Source organism: Acanthaster planci, linkage group LG16, assembly GCF_054643075.1.
Source record: "Acanthaster planci isolate LZ-2023a linkage group LG16, COTS_SCS, whole genome shotgun sequence".
Classification (NCBI taxonomy): domain Eukaryota; kingdom Metazoa; phylum Echinodermata; class Asteroidea; order Valvatida; family Acanthasteridae; genus Acanthaster; species Acanthaster planci.
The window spans coordinates 6,795,962-6,816,052 of NC_141792.1; the positions used below are offsets into that span (position 1 = coordinate 6,795,962).

General features: G+C 40.8%; 2 protein-coding genes across 4 annotated transcripts in view; both read right to left on the minus strand.

Annotated features, from left to right (window-relative positions):
* Positions 1-20,091, minus strand: part of LOC110987575 (cationic amino acid transporter 2-like) — a 143,393-nt gene that overhangs the window by 96,503 nt on the left and 26,799 nt on the right. The gene's annotated exons all lie outside the window — the stretch shown is intronic.
* The window catches only part of LOC110987573 (uncharacterized), a 30,760-nt gene that overhangs the window by 6,511 nt on the left and 4,158 nt on the right, over positions 1-20,091 (minus strand). For both annotated transcript variants that reach the window (XM_087147388.1, XM_087147387.1), the window contains 6 exons: positions 19,835-19,938; positions 14,173-14,434; positions 13,208-13,447; positions 10,728-10,786; positions 10,182-10,227; positions 7,184-7,381 (listed from right to left, as the gene is read on the minus strand). In XM_087147388.1, coding sequence (XP_087003514.1) covers positions 7,184-7,381; positions 10,182-10,227; positions 10,728-10,786; positions 13,208-13,447; positions 14,173-14,434; positions 19,835-19,938 — 909 coding nt within the window. The remainder of the gene's footprint in view (positions 1-7,183; positions 7,382-10,181; positions 10,228-10,727; positions 10,787-13,207; positions 13,448-14,172; positions 14,435-19,834; positions 19,939-20,091) is intronic.

The following is a 20,091-nucleotide window of genomic DNA, read 5'->3' on the forward strand; positions in this document are numbered from 1 at the left end:
GAGTCTTGCTTTCACTCTCTCTCATGGGACAGTTTCCAAGGTGTTTATTTGCCAAGAGGTCACCAGCAGGGAGATTCTAGTGAAAATGGTCAAATATGGTGTGTGGTCCTTCAAGGCATTTGAAGGCTACTGTGAGTAGGTCAGCAGAGACCAGTGATCGATTGTTCCTCGCATGCATTCCTGTGATGGCAACGTAACTGAAACAGCTTGCTGTGCTCCCGAAAATTCAACAAAATTAATCCAATGCACAAATTAAAATTCTAGCGTTTTGAATACTCGTCATAATTCCTAAATATCACTGATCATGGCCGAGTCAACTGAGTCAACAAAATTCTACCAAAAATCAGAGGAATCGGCCATAAAAAACAGAGCCTTCTGTGTCACCATCAGGTGGCAAAAGACAACATGGCCACCATGCCTATAAATACATGCAAGAGAGATCCTGGAATCACTGGTTAGCATGGGCTCCAGATTAGCCAGACTGGATATCAAACTGCTAGATACCACTGACAAGGTAACTGAACATGAAGAGACAGAGGATCTGAAATTGTCAATTTCATTCACTGAAAATCAGTTTCAGAAGAAAACAGCACGTCTCCCAATGGTAATTACGGACACATATGTCAGCTCAAAAATTAAATCAATGATCTGCAAAGCAGAAGCTTCAGAAACAAAGTCATCATACATGGTATCTCCGAAGGATCAGATCGGAGGGCAACCAGTCATGTGAAGCCTTTCTAGCTGATTCTTCTCAACTCACATGAAGCAGGAACACCGCCATGACATAGAATTTGAGTGGGTCCATCGTACCCAGGCCCCGGGTGGACCAATTGACATCTCAACAAGGAAATGACCCCAGGAAAGCAAGACCATGTCCCATTCACTGTAACCTGCTATGCTTTACTGACTGTCAACACATCCAAAAACAGACTTCAACGGCTCTCTGCAACAATCCATACAAAGGATCACATATTTTCATTTCTGACGATGTAACCAGTAACATCAGGAATGCCCACAAACAGCTGAGGGAAATCACCCTGGTGACGTTCAGGTGTAGTTTACATTCGTTAATTCTGGTCAGTTCCTGCAGTCATCACTTACAAGCTGCAGAGTGATGCTTATGGTCTTCCATCTTGAGGATGCAAATTTGTCCCTAATAAATCTTTGCAATTTAGCTAAATATCAGCTGAACACATTCAATCCATATAATACATGATTAGTAATATTTATGTCTTATTTTTGTGTATGTGCTAGAGTGAAACCAGACCAATCTGTAACACTTTTTTGGCCAACTACATGTATTTCACTAAATATTTTGTCAAACTGGATGGCAGTTAACCACTTCGGACCGGGGCATTTTTCAACGTTGAGGATGCTGGGCCGGCATGACTATCATTTTTTCTGTTTTCAAAATCCTTCAACAATTCATCATTCCATTTAACAGTCGTTTATAGCCGAACGGAGTAATCTTCAGGCACTACTCTAAGTTGACAGGTGACCTTCATTGACACCCGAATATTTCAGCCAGGCCTGCAGCCTTGTAAACAGAGCCCAGATTGTGCGGTGTCACACAGCTGTCTTTTGTTCACGAACCTGGCTCAGTGCACTGCTGACCTCTTTTCAATAGGGGCCAGATTAGCATGCAGCGGTGCTGTGTGGCTCATCGCTGCGGTGGTGGAGAGCTTTTGTCCCCGGTGGTAATCCGCTTGCTCTAAATACCCCAAACCCTGGTATACGGTTTCAAAATAATGCTGGATTATCACCACTTTTGAGAGTGAAAAATTCCGGTCATGCCCAGCAGCCTGGTCTTTTGTTCGGAGTTCGGTCTTTTGTTACAGGGCCCTGTTTCCTTTGTCCGAGTTCGGAGACCCCGGCCACACATATAAACCATACGGACCCGATCCCGGAGTCCCCGGCTGGTAGTGGTTAATGAAAGTGATAATAGAAAGATTACCTTTAATATCCATTCAGATATTGACCCGAACATACATTTAAATTCACCCACCATTACATGTAAATATTACGATCATGACCAGTGTTTGAACACATATGCTTGTAATACAAATATTAAACTTTTGCATATCAACGCACAGAGTCTATCAAAAATATTTGCAATATTAGACAATTGATTTCTATTTTAGACAATAATTTTCCTATCACTGGTACTTCCAAGACCTGGTTAAATCTTGACGATCCTCTCGTGAGTATTCCAGGTTATGTCATTTAAGGCTTTTACATACCCACTAAAAGAGGTGGTTGCGTTGTGCCCTATATCCAAGAAGACTACAACTATAAGATTAGAAATGACATTAACATACATGTATGCACGCTAGAAATTGAATCATACATTATTGCGACAGAAAACTCAATGTGAGAATAATTTACAGGTCCCCGATGCCTCCTCTGCTAGTTTTGTGGAATTATTTAATGAAATTTTCGGTAGCGTGGATAATGAGAACAAACAGTATTATTTTATGGGCGATTTTGATATAAGCATTATCTCTGGCACAGATAACGCTGTACAATGCTATACAAACAAGCTGTTTGTGCATTCTTTCCATCCAGCCATCTATAAACCTGCCAGTCACAGGTGAAAGTTCTACTTCGATAGATATATGTTTTTAAAAATGCTTTCTCCGATCAAATTGCAGGTATCCTTATGACTGAGACAAGTGATAATTTACCTGTCTTCATTACAATAGGGACAAATATACAACTAAAAATTTGAAAACTCCCATAATTGTTAAGCGTAATTTCAGCTAAAAAAATATTCAGCACCTAAACCAATATCTTAATGACATTTATTGGCAGGAATTACTTGCGCCAGATGTTGATGAGACCTATGAGAATTTCTTTAATTATGTGCTGCACCTTTACGATAAATATTTTCCAGTGTGTGCTCCAAGGTTGTATTAATAAGTGAAAATCACCTCGGATAATGAAAGGAATTTATTATTCAATCAGAGAAAACTATCTGTATACAAAATGTCTTCAGAATCCAACAGTTCATAATAAATACATTAAGTTTAAAACAAGTTGACAGGTGGAATAAAAATGGCAAAAATAGAAATAAAATGTCAAAGAAACATGAAAGCTTATTAATTTGCTACTCAGTAAAACAAATGTTAAACAAAATCCGGAAGCTGGTTACACCTTCTAGCTATTCTTACTAATGAATTGTTTGTCACTGCGCATTTTCCTGAAGAATTAAAAATTGGAAAAATGGTATTTCTCTTCAAAAAGGGGATGAACATGACATAAGTAATTACCGACCTATAACCAGATTATTGGTTTTTTTTCCCAAGGTATTTGGAAAAATAGTGGAGAATTGCTAGATGCATATGGTCTGTTATCAGACTCTCAGTTCGGGTTTTGAGCAAATCGTTCTACAGAGTTCGCAACTATTAGTGTCTTAAAACAAAATAATAAATGCTCTTGAAAACAGACATTTCTCTGTTGGCGTAATCCTGAACTTGTCTAAGGCACTAAATACTTGTATTTATTTATTCATTTATATCTGATCATCCAACAGCACATTTAGTGGCAATTACAGGATGATGATGAGTGAGGACGGCAATGATGAAATGTTTATTTTTCAGAGGTGGGAGGAAAACCCCAGATAAATGTTTTGGGAAAACCCATGGACTAAGGTATGGACTGAAAACCAAATCCATGTGTGGACCGAGCCGCATTTGAACCCAGATCCCCAGAGGTGTAAAGGAAAGAAATACTGTCCCAACCTGACTCCCCTGCTGTGATACTGTAAATCATGACAATCTTATCCACAAATTGGAGCATGTTGGCATGCGGGGAATCCCCTTAGACTGGTTCAAGAGTTACTTGTCAAATAGGAAGCACTTTGTTTCAATTAACTCCGTTACTACTCCCTCATTATTTATCATATATGTGAATATTTGAAATTCTTCTGATAAAATTTCCTACTGTCTTTTTGCTGATGACAAGGCCATTATATAACCATCATAATGTAAATACAGCCAACAGCAGTCTAAATAAAGAACTTGTAAAGGTGAATCAATTGTTTTGATAAACTCTCAGTTAATTTACTCAAGACAAACTACCTGATTTTTAACTCTAGACAACATAAATATACACAAAATACCTCCCTCTGACTGCGTGGTGCTGTTCTGAACCAGATCAAAAGTACTAAATTCCTGGGTGTTCACAGTGATGAAAATCTCTCTTGGAGTAAACAGATCAACGTCTTGAGTACTAAAATCTCAAAAAATAATGCCGTTATGAATAGATTTTAAAATTTGCTACCAAAACTATACTTTTAACGTTATATGATACCCTTATTCTTTCCTATCTAAATTATGCCATTCTTACTTGGACAGCTTAACCCCTCAATGCAACAAGCTATTTCTTTTGCAGAGGAGACTTGTCTAAATTATATCAAAAACAAGTTGTCTAACTCACACAACTCCATTATATATGGAGCACGGAACACTAAAAATAAAACTAAAAAAACAACCTTAATTAATATGCATCTAACAAGACTCTTAACCCTAAATGCATTTACTAGAAAACTTAAAACCTACTTTCCCAGTTTGTATAATGAAGATCTGGTCATGGGATCACGTCAATCTACTTCCATTCTTAAAAGGTCTGGTTTCAACTGATAGCATATCTGTCTTACTATTGGCTGTCCTGTCAGTGTATCATACTTATATTGTATTGACTCATGTCTCCTGTCTTATATTTTTTGTCCAGTCTGAATCGTTTGTGTAAAAGGGAAAGCCAAAAACACAGTGCTTCTTTTTTCCCTACATGTTGGTTATAATTCAGATTATGTACAGTTATCAAACTTAACAACACGCCAGTTCTCATCAACTGTGTGTAGCAAATTTCATTATGTAGGTATGATATTGATGTATTTGGGATTTCTTTTGTCGCCAACATGAAATAAATGTCATCTTCCAGTTCTTCCTATTCCCACAATGGAGTGCGTTTGTAATCCAACAAGGCCAATCCAGTTTTGTGAGTATATCATCTCTTTGTCTTATCATGCTCGTTGAAGGTGAGGTCTCCATGTATTTACCTCCACAAGGTTTTCCATTCACTCAAAACTGAGGAAAGACAGGAGGCCTTCACTCCTGAAGGGGCAGTATGGCACTTGAAGGATGCCCTGTGTTTTCTTTGGGTTGTACTGTGGAGGGCAGCTGAAGAGCCTGTACCATCTCTCTGTATTAGGCCAAGCTGAGTTTATACATGTACATGAGGACAGGCCATTCATATTCAGTAACTCCTCCTGGTCTGAAGAAAGTCCTGATGACGATGGGCAGGGGTGTAGCAAAGGCATTTCCGGGGGAGGGGGGGTGCCAGAGTCAATGTGCCAACTTGTAACTTGTTCGCCAACCTCATGTTGTGTAAAATGGAATCCACGGAATGCTACATTTTATGCTTCAGGGGAATGCTAACGGCCAACGTATATTGTTTATGTACATACATGTATGTTGGATTCATTTGCAGACAGAAGCTCTATTTGCCAACTGGAATTAATGTATGGGGCATGCTGCACCCCCTCCCCATCACTACGCCCTGGCAGCAGGCTGATGGCCTTGCAGTATCCTTCTCATCCTCCATTTCAAGATCGGAATCCTGGATTGGTGCTGAAGGATGAATGGATAATGAAGCCTCCCTGAGTGATTTGGGTGCACGTTCTCTATGTCCACGGATAGTGGGAACAATGGTCCCATCACCTGTAATGGTTGGTGGCGTGGTGGGCTGAACATGGTCCGGAGCAGATCTGTCAATTCCTAGTAATGGGATTCTAGGTAAGGGAAGGCATGGCTGAGGCCACGGCTGTGGTAGATAGAGGGTGCACTACAATCGATCAAGCTCTTAGAATGGCCTGATGGCGTAACAGAAATATGTATAAGTAGATGGCATTTGGACATTACATCTGTTACATAAAGCTCATGATTAATGGTCATTTTGGATTGAGAATGTATGATTGAAATTTAAAGAAATAAGAAAATGAAGCATGTACTTCTTTTAAAATTTATCTTTTTGTTGTAAAAAATTAAAACAAATCTGATTGACTGATCAGTCAATCATGAGAAAATAAGGAGAAAACATTGATCAATCAATCCATTAATCATAGGAGAGATTAACAAATGTTTTTTTATGTCTTTCTCAAGTTCAGGGTCAAGTGTGTCTTTGAAGTTTTTAGTGAATTGCCTAGAGACCAAGTGCCGATGACCAAACATAACCAAAGAAAACACCTGGTAAATGCCTAATTCTTTTGCAGCTTTCGTTTGTGATTCAGGGAATAATCTTAATCCATAGGTTCTGCCTGGCTCTGCTTCCTGATAAAAGCAGCAGAACCTTTCCTACTGTACATGTAGCTTTAGAAAGCTTCGGGAGTGAGTGTCTCATGTATGGGAACGGTTGGATTGTTCTCTTTGGAATGCTGTGTTTACGTTTCCGAATGTGGGGCTTTTCCGCTGGAACTTCCATCTGGAATGGATGAGAACACTGTGCTCCCATTGAACTATTCCCAATTGCGTCATGTCAATTTACTAATGTACCAACAACCTTTGCCCTATTCATATTGTCAGAAATAGTGTCAAAGGATATGAGCCTATAATGTGGCAAAGGAGGGCGAGTTCTCACTTATGACCATTCTAATTAAAGTTTATCTTTAGTGTAGTTTGCCCGGAGTATTATGGGACAAAGACATTCCAGTATACTGCAAATGAAAGTGGACTGTTGCAAGAGGTTTTGATAATCTGATAATGGAAGTTACGTTATGGTACAAAAACAAAAGGCACCCTCGGGTCTAGGCAAGCTACAGTAGTACTACGTCTGCATGGTATTACCTTGTTCTCAGTGAAAACAAGAATAATAGGAGAAATGCGGTGTTCAATCTACTGCGGCAGACACCCAGTACACAGTGTCAGTGCCACGATGAATGCCAGAAATTTGTGCATTGGATTCCGAATGAGATAGCAGAAATATTCCACTGGTAACAAGAATATGCCACTGGTAACACGGCATTCCCATGGGAATGCTGCCTTTGAGCAGTGTATGTACATGTACAACACAGACCATTCTGTGATACTAGAATTTTCCAATGGAACACTTCCAATGGGAACAGTCCAATAGAACGTGAATGTTCCAACTTTTGAGATGCACCCTGAAGTCTAGGCAACAGACTTACTAGTTATGGAAGGTCCTGGTACTGAGGAATCTGTTTCATCCGATGAAGAAGATGATGATGGAGTGGGACTTCTTGTCTTGTACTTCTTCTTCTTCTTCCTTTCTCTGTGCTTTTGTTTGTCCACTCGTACTGTATTCTTCCCTCGGGAAACCGTGATAACATTTCCATCGCCTTTGACATTGATGTTTATTCCACTAGCTGGGGAAAGCAATGAGTGAAATCAGAAAGGGCATAGTTATAGATCCAGCAAAGAACAAAACTCCACTGTCAAAAGCTCCATTTTTGTACTTTGTTGGATGAAAGGAATTGGGGTGCAAGTAAACAAAACAGATTTTTAAAATCCATAGAGGCCTGTTGCCGTGGAAATGGCTCATTTTGTGTTTTAGACATTTTAGTCTGTTTTTTAGCTTATGTTAGAAAGTCCACCTAATGCAACAAATTTCATGAAGCCACTTATATCACTTTAAAGGATCATCCTTGCCTCTATTTGAGAACAAATATTGCTTTAGGTGTCTTTGTGTAAAGTGCATTATTGCTTTAAGTCTGCCCTGTCTTTTCAAATGTGGTAAGAAAATCTTGGGCAATTACATCCTGCTGTGACAGTATTGCCTCAGATATCGTCATTTTTCCCAAAACCGAAAGTTGCATATTTATATTTTTCCTCAGTTTGAATCAATAATATGATTTTGTGATTCTGGCACTGTTTTTACAGTAAATCATAGTAAATAAGTAATACATAGTAAATCTAGTATCCCACCGAACTCTAGCCCACGATTTGCTGTATTGAGTTGCTGGGTTGTTATCACATAGCTTTTGTACAGGTACATGCATAGCTCCCATTGAAAGGAGAGACCTAGTGAGAGAGCACACATTACAAGTTGCCCCATGTAGCCTTCCAACAGTCTCTCTGTCACCTGCCTGTCACCCATTGTCAAAATTGTTATTCTTCAGCCCAAAACAAACAAACATTTGCACAAATCTGTTGGGAAAAATGTTATAGCAGTCAAAAAACATCTTGGGCTTCAAAGTGAGCCCCAACCCCCAAGATATCTCACTGGCTAAAGCATCTTTTTTGCCCATCTGTCAGCAGTTTCCACATTTAGGGCAAAGCTTCATTGGAGTTAAGAGTGGTGGAAATAAAAAAAAGCATCAGTTTCCTTTAGCATGGATTGACAATTCAGCTCAAAATATTTGATGATGGTTTCCGGTGATCTTTCTCTTAGCTTAACCAAATGCATTAGTAAATTAGTCAGATACGGTATGAAAAACCCCAAAGGTTCTACATGTATGCCTGTTTTAATGATACAAGGGGATTTTTTACATTTTCTTGTTTGGGGGATAAAATGCACTTGCTCATTTCAATACTTCTACATTTCAAATTCACAACTTTTCTTTTCAAACATACTCCAGAGCTATACAAATCAGGAAAGGGAAGGCAACTTATTGCCATGAGTTGTAGGAATCATTGTTAAACATTAAAAAGAGAATCCTGTAATTTCGTTGTGGGAAAAAATACAGTGGCCAGGAATCAAGCCCAGGTCTTATGGTGCATTTTGGAAATGAGTGGATTCAGCTTAGACTTTGGTTTCACTGGTTCCAGTCAGAGCTTGAACATATAGTTTCGAATGCTGCTTCAAAATGGCTGGAACCAGCGAAACCAGAATCTAAGCCGAAACCGCTTCTTTGGAAAATGCTCTAAGTCAACAACCCAGCATCTAAACCGCTGGACCACAAACAAAACCAAACTTTTGTTACTAAAACTGCATCAGATTGATTAGATTGTTGAAGAAGTGTATGCATTAAATACATCTTCTTTCAGTTTTGGTTCATACATATCTCTTTCACTTATCTTGCAAATCACGTGTATTCATATTGAGATTGTGGCAAACTATTTTTACACTTTGACGCTGAGACTGTAATTTCCCTGATCTGATGAGTTCACAAATATTGAATGTATTTGACGTTATGTGTCATCCAATCCATCCCTTATCCCGAGTTTATTCTCCACCCAGTGGAGAATCAGGTTTCGCCACTAGCCAGTGTGCAAACGTTGCTGCTACAATAAAGAGCCTGTCCCCATCCTGGTCCCCGATCTGAATCAATTTGATGATCATGCAGTAGCTGATGCCATCAACAACCATTTCACCTCCATAGTGACAGATCTTTAAGCTTTAGACATAGCAAATTACCATCTGACCTCCCTGCAGAGAGACAATGTCCAACTGTATCTACATGGCAGGTAAAGAAGGCCTTTGAGAATGTTACAAAAAAAATAATAATTCAGCTGGAGGACTTGACAAAATCTCTGCTCATTTCACTTGCCTTAATTTGGTGGAACCAGCTACTCCCTTTGCCTGTATCATCAACACTTTTTTTCTGGAAATGTTAGATCCCATGTGAGCAGAAACGTGCATTGTTGTACCAGTTCCAAAATGAAGCCTACCAAATGAGTGACGAATGAGGCCCACAAAAAAGCAGAGTGATTTACCCAGAACGTCACACCACACTTGGATATAAACCAATTTGGGAACTGTTGAGGTCTGTCTATTGATCATTATCTCACAAATATGCCTTGCCTTCTGAATTCAAGCTAAAGTCAACCGCCACAGTAGTCCCCACTGACTTCACAAAGGTATTCAACAGAATGGTCAACACGACTGCAATCAGTCATCTGATAAGTGCACTCCCATAATTAATTGACTGAACAAAGCCCAAATTTTATTTTTTTGATTCAGTTATTGTTTTTATCATTGCAGTGTATAATACACTCTTAATACATTATTCATTTTTTAAAATTACATTTTAATTGTTGGTGTCTTGTGGTTGTGCTGTTATTATTGATTTTTATCATAAATGACACTCACTTCAGCCTTCTGGAAGTGGTTTTTTTAATAAACCAATATGAATGAATAAATAAAACCATGAAGAAAGCAAGTCAATACAGAAGGCAAACATTTATATTTGTGAGAGAGGGGTTCACTTATTGTCATGCACATACCATTGTTGCCTTTTGGGGGCTCCCTTGGGTAAGGATCAGGAACATTCTGGGAATATAAAATATACATGTACATTAACACAAAAGAAGTGATAAGAGAAAACTTGATTTAAGTCAATGACTGATCCTGTTTTGTTCGTGTGACACCACTTGACACATCGTGAAATATGAAACAATTCCTTAGGGCTCACTCAACACCATCCTGATATTGTCAAAGTTCTCTAAAATACTAACTTGAAGGATTTGCTCAAAGCCTCAATGTATGGCCAAAGAGAGAAGGTAAAATGAGTGACCTCATTTTGAAAGTTCAGTTTCACTGTCAGCCAAGGTATGGAATGAAAAATCATTCTTTTAATTAAAGGTGAAGCTTAATTCACTGTGGGCAAGTAGTAAAATTAGTTTATAGTCTAAACAAACTGAAACTCCCCCACCATATTTTAATCACTTTCTTAATATCTAAAGGCCACTGTTCTAATAGCTTCTGGAAACTGCCGCATCCTAACAACTCTAGCTAAGGTTAAATTTACAACAGAATTAAACTTTAATTACCGTTTGGTGATAAGTTTTAGACTGTCTGTTTTCTAGATTTGGAGGAGATAGTTTTCCATCTGCCGGGAAAAAAGACATTGAAACATTTTAACACAAACTCAGATGAAGTGACAGAAATGAGGAAGACGTTCTGACAGACAAAGGTGGAGAAAGATGGGGACACCTACTCCTCTATATTTTAGAATAATGTACATCTAGTTACAGATATTTTATACTTAATTCGAAAAATATCTTAGTAAATTTTACAATTATATCAGTAGAAATGAAAGCTATTATTTGTCTATGTAAATGGACCACTGACTGTGTTCAGGAAAAAGTCAGCCACAAGCACAACAAAACAAAAGGAACAGAACAGAATCCAAGTCAAAATCTAATACAAATGACATGATGGAAAAATAACATGTACAGCAATTTTTCATATTCACACACAAGGCACAAACCATTCAATATGCTAATTACTGACTCTCGAGAGTTGCACCCTACAGAAAAGAATAAAAGGCATGACAAGGGAGTGCTCAACCATGCTAGTCAGTCTCTTACATTGCACATAATGATACCACTCATTGGACAGAAATCGCAGCATATCTGAAAAATGTCTCAGATTTCTAAAGACAGCGTTCCATCACACAATCATGTGGTTTGTTTCCTATTCTTCCAAACGATAGGGACCTCTGTATTCGTTTTTTTTTTCATGTGGAAATTCTTTATGACTACTCAATGTTAAATGAGTCAAGTATGAATAGCAAACCTTATTCATGAAATTCCTTTAAGAAAGAATATTGCTTTTGATGCACATTTTCCTTTTACACAGGAATAAATCCACACAAGTCCTGAAATTGAAATAATTCATTTGCGAAAACAATAACTGACAGCTGACAATGAAAACTTACTCGTTTTTTTGTAGATACAGACATGTAGTGTTTTCAATGACAAAAGCAATTTCTGATAGGAAAGTGTGTGATTCAACTGCAACTTTTTGAGGGGTTCTTTCTATTTAATATGATGATTGATTTGCTTGATCAAGTTGAGATTGCACACTGAGTGCACCGTCAGTGAGCAGGGCTTGGTTTGCTCTCATCACAAGCAGCACTGATTAAATGAAATACAAGGGAACATAAACAGTATGATTTTGTGTCTGAAACATGAATGGCAGTTACATATATATGGTAGTCTATGGAGGTAGGCATCCCCCAGTCAATGAATGCCACCCTTGCTGGAAGTGGTAAGAATTTGGGATAACTCAAAGCTTGTACATGGGAAACCTTGGTTACTGACAGCCCATTTACCTGCGCCCTTTTTTAGGGTTCTGATTTGACTACACCTGGGACTCCTTTCCTAGTTTCTTCCCCTTTTTTCTCTCTGTGTTGTTTCCTTATGTGCTTTGTTGCACTTTTGATTCCTTCTCCTTTGCAGCCCTAAACTGTATATGAGTTTTTCGTTTTCGTTTAAATAGTTTTTACAATTCTTGTTTTTAGTTATTATTTCCTTTACTTGAATGTACACTGTGTGTCTGTTATTTATGCCAAATAATGTATTATTGCTCTCGAAAGCCTGATGTTTCCATTGTTAACTGGAACCAGTGTAGAATGGATCGTGTGTCGGACAAAAGGATACTTGTGTTCTTGTAGTTCTGCCTGAAGTAATTTCTTGCCGGAACTGTAAGTAAAGGCTTTAAAGAAAACCTCTAACCTCTCTCTGTGTTTGATTCATTTCATGACAGATTACAGTACATTCTGACCTTACTGTCAGAACACTATTTCACGGCATGAGGTTTCTTTTAGTGTAATAAATCAAAGTTGAATTTGACTTTCACACCATGATTTAGCTCCATCTTTAGTGAAAATCATGTTCATATTTAAAGTATGCAAATGATATTCCTCTGACCCCTAAACGTCATCGTGTTACTCAGTACCGGCCAAATTGTGTGTGTGCATGCACGTGTATGTGGACGTGTGTAAGTAGGGAATGTACTTAGCTGAAGTGTATTTTCCCAACATTATTTTATACTTTGGTGGATTATTATTATTAATGAGCATGCCAAAGTCCTGCTTGGTCGATGGATGTTTTTGGAATTGCCCAAAAATCCCTAAGTTTGTTTTGTGAGGTTTCCAGAGAGGGATTTAAAGAAACGCAGCAAGTGGTTCGGCTTTGTCAACCAAATCACACACTATCAGATTTCAAGTTAACCAAGTGGTCTCTGATGTGCGGTAAACATTTTGCAGAAAACGGTGCTGATGAATCAATCATACTGAAGACTCGATTGGGTTTGAAATCTCAGTTTGGACTAAAAAAAGGCTCAGTCCCAATGCTGAAGTCTCCCTACCCTGTTGCAAATATTCCAACTCGGAGTTCGACATAGCAGCAACCCGGCATGTCTGGAGAAGTATTTCCCAAATGACAATAGTAGAATATGAAATTGAGGAAGCATCCTTTTTCAATATAGCAGGTCCACTTTGTCAAGGGCCTGTAGAACAACTTACCTTCTGCAGGATAAACACCTTCTTGCTTGCTGGGTGGAGACTTAACTGTTTGCCCAGAGGAGGGAAGCCTGTGATGTTGGTCACTAGATGCAAGATGGTCTGTGAGGCTGCCTGTTTCATACTGGGACTTGCAGTTGGCTGGTACACTTGTGTCTGGAACAGATGCAGTGGCTTGTCCAACACAAGTAGGCAATTGTGTTGGTTCATGAGGTGAAGTTTCCGCCATGCCATACTTATCACCTTGGTTAGATTTGGAGAATCAGAAAATGACAAAAATGATTAAATGAAATACAAAAACATAAAACACAAACCACAAACACCCCTAAAATGGTGCCAAGAAGGATATACTTGCCTCTTTGTTCTCAAAAGTAGATTTAGAAGTAGATTTAGTAGTAGATTTAGAATCAAGGGACTTTGTACAAGAATCCAAAGAAAACACGCACTGCTTTATCTGTCATATTATGTGTCCTTCCTGCTCTCAAATGTGTACATAGTAAAATATATTCAACAACCACCACGAAGTTTGACAGCCTGCAGTGTTGTATTCAAGTCCATTACAAGTCCCCGTATGTTCATCACTTGTCCAACAAGTCATTCAGTCTTTAGCCAAATCACAACCTATTCAAATAAGCAATATTCTGTTGTCATTGTTCACCCTGTTACTTATGACTGGCCTTCGGAAGGGACTTGTGAAACGACTAGTGATGGACTCAAATACAACACTGTGAACTTGTACTTATAATTACAAAGAAGCTTCTCAGAAAACAGGTAATATTGAAGATAAAAACACTTTGACACTTGTTTATCTTTCAAGAGCATTGTGGGGAAATTGAATAGACATCAGCAACTGAAGTAATCAATAACCCACACACACCCAGCAACTGAACTGAAGATATTTTACATTGCTGATTAAAGGATGGATCACCAACATGACCAAAAGTGAGCGACAAATTGGTGCTACTCACAATTAACACTCAGATTTTCCATTGGTGTGATAAGTCTGCTCATACCAGCCGGCTGCTGCTCTTTTTGTGCATCAGACACAGCCACAGGGAAGCCTACATGTATGTCCTTGTCATTGACTCGTGGTTCTTTAGATTGCAGAGTTAGTGGAGTCCCATTTGCCCTCCATTCAACTGAGCCTCCATCTTTCACTGTCTCATTCTTGGAATCTGGGATGTCTTGCTGTTCCCATGGAAACCTATTAACTTCCGTATTCGATTCATCCTGAAAGCAGCAAATAATGTCAGATTATGGTGAGGTACTGTGTCAAGTAATCTTTTGGAGTTGTAAGCCAGTTATGTACACAAAGGAGAATCCTGGGTTGATCTCAGCACATCAATGCAATTTCATGATTTTCTTGTCATATAATTTTGCCTCACAAACAATGGTGTTGAAAAGTTTAGTCTTAAATGATAATATATATCTCAAAATTCACAATCAATTAGAACACTCTCTTTCAATTTCGATGTCGTCAACTGAGGCAAAGTCTCCCCCCACCCAATGTGGGTTGAGTCTACTACTGCATACCTGCCAGATTAAATTCAATACCTATGCATTATTTCCTAGTCCATTACTTCCATTTGCTAAATTCTCGATCACGAATAGTGCGCCCCGACTCACTCCTCCCCCGCGAAGGCGTCGGCCATGTTCATCCGCTTTTTCGATACGCGAAGTGCACCAAGGCCGAGTGGGAAGAAGGGAGGGAGATTGGTAATCTGGTAGGTATGCAGTAGCAGACTCAACCTACTCTAGGTGGGAGGGGGGAGTCTACTGTCTGCAACTTACGCAGATTACCAATACCTATAAGCAGAGTAGCACCGAACCAAAGGACGGTGGGAAGGCGAGGACGCACTACTAGTAGCCACCTTATAGTGGCCGCTTAAGTGCCTCCACCTGCAAGGGCAGAGGACGGTCTGCAATGTGTACGACCCCCCTGCCATCATCATCCAGGTAACAGGAGGTGAATGTGGTATGGGTTTCCAAACAAGGCTCTCAACAAATCTCTGTTACAGGAACCCCTTTGAAATAGGCCTCTTCTGATGAAACGGCCTGGACATCATGGGAAGAATTATCTGCCGCAGGTCCCATGCAAGGTTACACACGGTAGGCTGCACGTACCCAAACTAAGTTGTATTCACTGGAACAGCTCAGGGAGTGAAGGGTAGTCGAATGCGATAGTGCACTTCTGTGTTTCCCGGCTAAGGCGCAGCAAGGTACAGCGCTGCACCAGGGTGAAAAAGCCCCGAGTAATGGCCAAACAGCATTCTTTCATGCAGCAGTTCACCACTGTTATGCGCCGGGACCGTCCCTACTTGTAGACGTAAAGGATGACTCAAACGCGCTCCCACCATAGACGTGCTCACCAGAAAACCCCTGCAGGTAACGGCGAACCAACGACAAGGAGCCGAGCTGACTGCAGGGTGCTGAGTCATGCCCCGAACTGCCTGCTTAAGGGGTGTAATCGCACACCCTCCAATCACGAAGGAGCGGAAGCGGTCAGAACACATCGCTCAATACTCAAAGCAGCCCATAAGGTGAGACGTGCTCACCGGAAAACCCTTGCACAGATAATGGCAAACCAACACCGGGGAGCTGAGCCCACTGCATAGTGCAGAGTATGCCCTGAGCTGCCTGCGTAGGGGGTGTACTCGCATGCGCTCCGAACGTGGAGGTGTGGAGGTAAGCCAGACACATTGCTCGATGCTTGAAGAAGCCCATAAGTTGAGACTCGCTCACTGGTGAGATCCCTGCGCTAGGGCAGCACCGAGGTCTGTTACGGTTTGCCAAGCTTTGAGCTGCGCGAGCGGCCCCGCAGATGGCAAACTCAGCTAAGCTCCTGAAGGCAGTTGTGGAGCGTAAGGGCCAGTGATGCTTGAAGCTTGATGAAGGCCCGCAGGGAGAGCTATAATGTATGTAACCCCCATCGGCACACCAAGGTCTGATACAGTGTGCCGAGATTTGAGTCACCCGGGCAGTCCCTTGAGTGGCACACTCAACTTCACTGCCAAAGGCAGTAGAGGAACAGGATTGGATCAGAGATACCGAATCTCAGGGCCCACAGGCACGCGGCTTAAGTACCAGATACCACACCAGTACCGCCCCTACAAGTTTGCGAATATCACTAAATGCTTGAAGAGTAAACCCGTGTGCTTGACAGTACAGTACTGGAGCAAATAAGGGTATCGCACAGCCGTAACCCGGACCAGTCGATGGGAGGGAATAGTTAACCACGAACTGTCCTATTCCCTAGCTTAGCAAGGACTGAAACCAACGCAACACTATCCTTACTAATATCCCATATGCCCACATCTGTCATTTCTGCTCCCAGTAGTTTGACCCCGTATTCTGCATAGTGTATCACACATATCCACCTCTTTAGCTTTTTGTAAGAGGCCTTTAGATTGTCTCTCTCTCTCAAGATCTGGGATTTAATCCCCTCGATCTTTTGATGTCTGAAGACAGCCATTTCATTTTTGTGTCACCGCTGTTTAACTCGAGCTTAGGATAAAGGTTCGTTGTCAACGTCTCCGTTATTTTTCTCGTCTTTTTATTATATGCACGTTGTAAAAAACCTGTTGTTTGGTTTAGTTTTAAGTTTAGATCTTACAACTAAATCTAAAGTAAAAATGTTTAGTTCAATCAACATTACAACGCCTTTGTTGTTCATGAGTTCTCCTTACTCATTTCTAACAAAAAAGGTCAACCCTGTCTGTCTTCTAGGGTTTCAGGCATTTTACACACCTCGGGTGTTGAGCCTCAGAGCTCGTTATTTACCATGTGTAAGACGTCTGAAGACTATCCGTTGTGGAAGTTGGCATTGGGGTTTAACTGATTACAATGAATACACAAGTTTCATGGGGTTTAAGTCGTACTTGCCTTTGTAAATGATGTTGCATAAAAGTTTGACTTTGGGTAAGTTCAACACCTTAGACCCATCTTTGTTTGGCCTTAACTTGTGGTTGGGGTCCATGATTGCTACTGTCACCCTTTTAGACACAGAGTGAACTTTGACAGATATGCCCGGGCTAGAGTTTAACAAAAATTCAAACCAGTCCACGCTGTATTAGCCGGGCAACACCACAATGCTTTGTCTTTTGCCTTGGGGTATCAGTTGAGACGAGCTTAGGGGGTGAAATGTATCAAACACGGGCCTAATTAATCCAGTGAGAAAAAGCCTTTTGTCTACATCAGGGTCTCTGTTCCTGTTTCTTCTGGGTTGGTTTCAGTCTCTTGTAGGCTGGACTGGTTCCCCTCATAAATCTCTTCTAAGGCTTGTTTCTGACCTTCGTACAATGAAGCTTTTTTTTTAACTAATGATCTCTCCAATTAAATGTGCTTGCATGTCTCCTGTTTGTCTTTGACCTATCTGCGCTTCTAACACTTTAACTTCATGATTCAAGTGATCAATTTGAGCAGTGATGCATGTGTGCAGCTCTCCAAGAGTACCTTGTTCGTTTGCTTGTGACAGCGATTTTTTAGTTCTTTGTATCACTTTGTATTTGCCCCCTCAAGATCTTGCCTTGTAAATCTTGGTTTAACTTGTATTTTATGCGGCCTGCTTGGTCTTCTGTCAATTGTATCCGCAGTTGTTTGAGCACTTTGCTTGTTTTAGACTTGGGCTTTTTATAAACAAAACGCTGATTGTAGTGACCCCCTATGTTCTCAGCTTCAAAGTCTACCTTCTTCAACTTTCAAATACGCTTCTGGTGGAGGTTTTTATTCAACAAATTGCAAAGTTAGTTTGTAAAGCAATAACAAACATGGTACTGAGTCACTGCATACATGCAAATTGAACAGAATCGAAAATAACTCATAACAATAGACTGATTTCAAAGGGAGTACTCGGTTGATGAACACACACTTAGCTTTGTTTAGCACAACCAGCCTGGACCCAGTCTTGAGACTGACAATCGAGACCGGGTCCAGGGGGCTCGGGTTCTTAACAAAGCGCAACCAGCCTGGACCCAGTCTTGAGACTGACAATCGAGACCGGGTCCAGGGGGCTCGGGTTCTTAACAAAGCGCAACCAGCCTGGACCCAGTCTTGAGACTGACAATCGAGACCGGGTCCAGGGGGCTCGGGTTCTTAACAAAGCGCAACCAGCCTGGACCCAGTCTTGAGACTGACAATCGAGACCGGGTCCAGGGGGCTCGAGTTCTTAACAAAGCGACACGGTTGAGCATGTTTTACAGAGATGGGGTGAGTTTTTGAGGAGCTGTAGGCTGTAGGCTTCAGGAGCAGGAACCCAGATTCTTGATTGACTCAGCAACGATGGAGTGATATCAAGTTTTAGAGAGAATTCTGGACTAAAAGAATTCCTTTACGCAAAATGTGAAAAAGGAAACAATAGGCAATGGACAGCTTCATCTCAAGGTGTAGCAGAAATAGCCTCCCTTGGCGATCCACAGAGCATGGCATTTTCCCTCAGCTTCACCTCGGGAAAACAGAATGTTCTATGGATCACCTCAGGAGGCTCAGTAAGATTTGAGACTTTGCATGGTGGAGGCTAAGAGAGAAGATACACCATGTGAAATCAATATCTTCTGTATTAGAGAGTGGTGGTTCTGAGAGGAACTGGTGAGTGTAAACTTGACATTTTGACCAGGATGCTCTGGTCGTCCTCAATAGAGATGTCAGACTGGAGTTCAGCACTGACTTATATGGTGGTATGGAATCAGTGATGCCCGGAAGAGGATGATAGTGGAGGACTGGCTTGTGGTTGCTGGAGTGCAGAGTGGTGGATGCTGGATCCTGGTTGCTGGGGTGTGAAGTGGCTTGGCTAGGGCCCCTGGTTACTGAAGCGATGGGGGGGGTGGAACTGATGGTGGGATTGGGTGGGATTGGGTGGGTTTGGGTATTGGTGACCCTAAAATGGGGAGGGGGGCTGTGTGGACTTCAGGTATAGGAGCCCAGAATGTTGAGAGGTGTGGGGGGTAGGCGGTGCCTTGGCTTGTAGGAGTGGTCACTAGACGTCGCTGAGCTGGAAACCGATGTCTTGTGGGACAGTGTTGTCCTGGAAGATCTTAATGGCTTCTCGGATTCTTCTGGAGAGACAGTTCTTGATGGAGGTGATGATCTGCACTGAGTCCCAGTGGATGTGGTGGTTGAAGGCATGTGCGTGCTTGATGATGGCTGAGTAAATTATGCCAGCATTGGGTAAGTATCACACCAACGTGCATAACTGTATTGAGCTGACAGGCAGTCAGCATTGACCCATATCAGTGGCCAATATCAGGCTGGTATTGGGCCAATAGTAAAATGTCTGCTGGGAATTTTTTTTTTTTACATTTAACACTTGTTCCGTTTTCCTGTCAACACTGGAATAGTATACTCTGTTCCCAAAGAACTACTCCTAGACACTCTGGAACCTTCTGGTATGGGGTTGTTTGTGAAGCAACTTTTATAATGACTTCCACTTACATGTTCAAGAGTCAGACATTCCAAAAATAAAATTCTTGAATTCAGTATAACAAATCATGACTCTAATTCAAGGAAAAATGTTTTACCGAGGCGGTTGCTTGTATTTTGAATTGCAAATATCCCAGTTAACAGCTCAATTTGAAATACTGAGACCATGCCAAGAAGCTCAACATCAGAAATGTCACATGTCAATTGATTATTTACCTGTTTTGCTGTCAATTCTCGCAGTTGCTTCAAGGTTTCGTGGAGACCAGTGAGAAAATCCTTTTCATACTCCTGATATTTCCCATCAATTTTCTCTTTAATTTCTTTAAACAGGGAGAAAACAATAAAGTAGATGCCATCAGAACAGACAAAAAAATGAAGTCGCCCTAAAAATTCCTCCCCCACATTGGTGTGGGTCAGGTTTCCTTGTGATGCTTACCCCTACCCACCCTACATATGCAAATTTCCCATGTGCC